At 29.4% G+C, this 4,111-nt stretch overlaps 1 protein-coding gene across 1 annotated transcript; it reads left to right on the top strand.

The window, feature by feature from the left end:
- The first annotated feature begins 1,493 nt into the window (after positions 1–1,493).
- LOC101491613 (nuclear transcription factor Y subunit B-4-like) lies at positions 1,494–2,138 on the top strand. The gene has a single exon (XM_004508552.4). The coding sequence runs from the start codon at positions 1,582–1,584 to the stop codon at positions 2,020–2,022; it is 441 nt and encodes a 146-aa protein (XP_004508609.1). The 5' UTR covers positions 1,494–1,581; the 3' UTR covers positions 2,023–2,138.
- The last annotated feature ends 1,973 nt before the right edge of the window (positions 2,139–4,111 follow it).

Consider the following 4,111-nt stretch of genomic DNA (forward strand, 5'->3'; position numbering starts at 1 on the left):
AGTTTAAAAAGGAAAAACATTGAACCATTCAAACTTTGATAATTTTTTACTGTATAATTTTGTATACTATATTTTTTTATTATATACATTTCTATACTATAAAAACAAAATGGTGCCTTGAAAATTTGGGGACCCTAAACACGATCAAGATTGGCATTGTGATGGTGATCAAAGTGATGGTAAGAGTGGTGGTCCGCGATGTCAATGGTGGTCAACGATGGTCATAGTAGTTGTTAGAATGTGGTTAGTGATGGCTAGAGTCATTATCAATGGTGTTCAAAGCGATGGTTGCTGATAATTGGAGTGGTAGTTAACAATTGTCAAAATTAAAGTTATAGTCAACAATGATCAAAGTAGTGGTCGATAGTTGTCAAAATTATTGTCGATAGTGGTTAGACTGATGATCGCAGTAGCGGTCAAAATTATAGTTAAAGATTATCATAGTAGTAGTCGGTAAAATAAAAGTGATAGTTGACAATAAATAAAGTAGTGATCAACCATAATTAAAGTGATAATTGACGTCCAATAAATATAGTACGTAATCTAATATATTAAGTGCAATTATATATCCCTCACACTGAAAACTCGACATCATTAATTTATTGAAACATGCTGGTGTAATCTTATAGGTGGATGTTGATATATATTCTTCCTTGAATAACACGTACCATCAATTTAATTACTTGCAACTTTAGACCTTTCCAAAGGATATTGTATTTCACATTCATCTATATCCACACTTATTTCAACTGCCTCAAGAGCCATCTCAGCATCCATTACCATTAAACTAAGATTAATTACTATTGGGGTGGATTTTGTCTAAAATTTGCAACAAAATTAGTGACTCTGTATGTACTCCAATTGATTGATTTAGCTGCAGCAGAATCAGACCCCACAATTCCATAATGGACCGGCTTAATTTGCATCATTCACATGTCACACTAAACAAGACACGTACAAGTCATAATATTATATTTAATTCATCGTTAAATATATTTTTAGTTATTAATTTTTTTTTTCTTCAACTTTTGATCTTATAGTATTTTTTTCTTAATAGTCTCATTTTTATGTATGTCATTTAATTTTTTTTAAGTATTTTAGAACTTTATAAATACCAAACTTAAAATTTTAAAAAAATTTCAATAAGAGATTGCTTAAATATAAATTTTTAAATGTTAAAAGTTCAAGAAATTAAAATAACAAAAATTTAAATCTAAAATTCGAATTTAAAATCATATTATGCACATCTATTGCAACACAAAAAAATTATATGTCAAATTTTATAACATTTTAATAAAAATTCAACTGATTTTAATTTTATAAAGATTAAAACAGTTGATGGAAAATATTCCAAGAGATAAAAGCCGGAAGAAAAATTTAAAGAGAATAAATACAAAAGTATAGAAATTTTAATAACACATTAATTAATTATATACATATTGATTCATGTGTGACTAAGCGCACTTGTTACTTATACTATATATACACACACATATCTATACATAGATATATTAAGATTCTGTTTGACTTTGAAATTGATTGATTCTTCATTCTCATACATTCTGAGTCGAATTGAAGGAAATGATGGATAACAACAACATTGGAGGAAGTACCTCTAACAATATTGAAAACGGTAGCATAAAGGAACAAGATCGTTTGTTACCAATAGCCAATGTTGGGAGAATAATGAAGCAGATATTGCCTCAGAATGCAAAAATCTCAAAGGAATCAAAGGAAACAATGCAAGAATGTGTGTCAGAGTTCATAAGCTTTGTGACAAGTGAAGCATCTGAGAAATGCAGGAAAGAAAGAAGAAAGACAGTGAATGGAGATGATATCTGTTGGGCTTTAGGGACACTTGGTTTTGATGATTATGCTGAGCCTATGAGAAGGTATTTGATTAGATATAGAGAATTAGAAGCTGATAGAAATACCAATAATATTAATGTTCAAGATAGAGGAAATAGTCCTCAAGAGAATGATCATGAACTTTTTATGTTTCCACCTAGAGGATCCAACTAGGCAAATAAATAAAATTGTAGTAGATTTTAATGTGACTACAAGAGATATTTGTACCTTCCTTTCAAGGGTCAAGGTTTTCTTGTCTTAACTCAATTTCGAGATTCAAGCACTAGAAATTAGTACTTGTTTTGTTGTTAATTACATCTTAATCTGTATGATTTCCTAAATTTGAGAATTGAAATGTTGAACTTGTTCAGAACAAAGTATATTAATTCATTCTTCACAGGTAAAGTCCACAACTAGAAATAAATATGTACCATGATTTATTGATGTGAATTTCTTGGTAAAGAATCTAGGAATTTTGCTTGCACTTTAATTTCATTTTCATTGATATTATCTTGGTTGGCATCACATGAAATTGATTAAGTTTCCCTCTTAATTAGATTATTGTTTTATTTTATAATAATTAACCTTATATATATCCAAAGCCTTCATCGCCATCATTACCTAAAAAACAAATGATTTAAACTATAAAGTCACTTTCAAGAGGGTTTTCTCAAATAGAGAATTTATAATCAGCAGCTATTAATTAGTAGACGTTATATATAGATTAACATATATCTTAAATGTCATGTTCACGAACTCACACATATTTTACCAAATTAACAATTATATTCATTAGATATCAACACATAACTCCAAGAAAGTGATGCCAAAAAATAAATGGATCGAACTTACAAGCTCTTTAGATTCAATGTACTAGGTCGAACTTCTGAACATTGTTCCGGCGTACTTAAGAACGGAAAGCATTTATATAGATCCAATCATTCACTACCAAGTTAGAGAAATTGACCACTAGAGTCTTTGGCATTTAACCACTAGAGTCTTGAAATTTTCAGCTCAAACCATATACCTTGACTTTATTTCATGTTTAGTTTATCATTTCAATTTTTAATGCCTCTTTGTTTGTTGGAGACAGTATAACATGCTGTCTCGTTTAACCAACCAAGTCTCTGAATTTGATACTTTGTAGTATGCTTTTTAATTAATTCACAGAATGAAAGTTTCTAAAAGAAATCTCAATTATTAGTGAGAAGTTTAAGATTAGCCTACAACGGCAAAACCAAATAAAATAAAGCGGTTTAAGGATAAAGTACACCCACGTATTATTATGGATTTGTCTTAGTTTAATTTGTTCATCTCGACTTAATTTGTCATACCATGTGACTACAAATAGGACCCCGATTGAATCATAATTTCCCTTGTTTGTGTATTTAAATGGAAACCTCTCATGTTATGAATAGACAATCTATGTTCTGATATTGACTTGTCAACTATAGGGAAATTTATGGAAGCTACCAAAAAATTAAGGCAGTATTGATTGTTGTCCAGATTGCAACCCTAATTCCAGAATAAGCTTGATAAAATAGTTTTAAGAAAGGGTTGAGATCCCATAGAGATCTCCATGAATTGATCCTAAAAGCAACAATTTATCATGAGTTGAGATTAGATTTTTTTAAATAAATGGAAATCTCTGTTTTCAAATGAGATTTCTATTATTATAGTTTCATAATGTGTGCTTTTATATCAATTAAATACTCAAAAACTATAATAATAGATATTTCTATTTCTTTTGAGAGTTCAATTACGTTTTTATTAAATAAAAAGTTAACTAATCTGATTTTTTCACAGCAAAATTAACTAATATTCTTTAAATTATATGGCACCAATACATGTGTCAGTAGAGAACTAATCAATCAACTTCCTAAATATCCGATAGAAACTAAGTATGAATTTAACGGAAAAGATGACAATGAAAGTAGAAGTAGACTGCACCATATGTAACTCTCAACTCATCCAAAACATAGAGTCCATTCCATTCCAGATACACAATATGCCTGATAACAGAAACGGTTAAGACAGTTAACAATCATCAACATCACAAGAGATAAAATTCCCCTTTTCTCTCTTTACTCTGTTTCTTCAAAAACAGTGTGTGGAAGGGGTCATTTTTTCTTCTAAACAATGCTGGAACAAACCATGCTCTTATCAAGTTAACAATATAGTCAGTTAGTTAGTTAGTTAGTTAGTTATTCTAACTAACTAACTTATTGATAACTAACCATAATCAACTTAATAACTAACTAGT

The sequence above is a fragment of the Cicer arietinum genome, chromosome 7, assembly GCF_000331145.2.
Source record: "Cicer arietinum cultivar CDC Frontier isolate Library 1 chromosome 7, Cicar.CDCFrontier_v2.0, whole genome shotgun sequence".
Lineage (NCBI taxonomy): Eukaryota > Viridiplantae > Streptophyta > Magnoliopsida > Fabales > Fabaceae > Cicer > Cicer arietinum.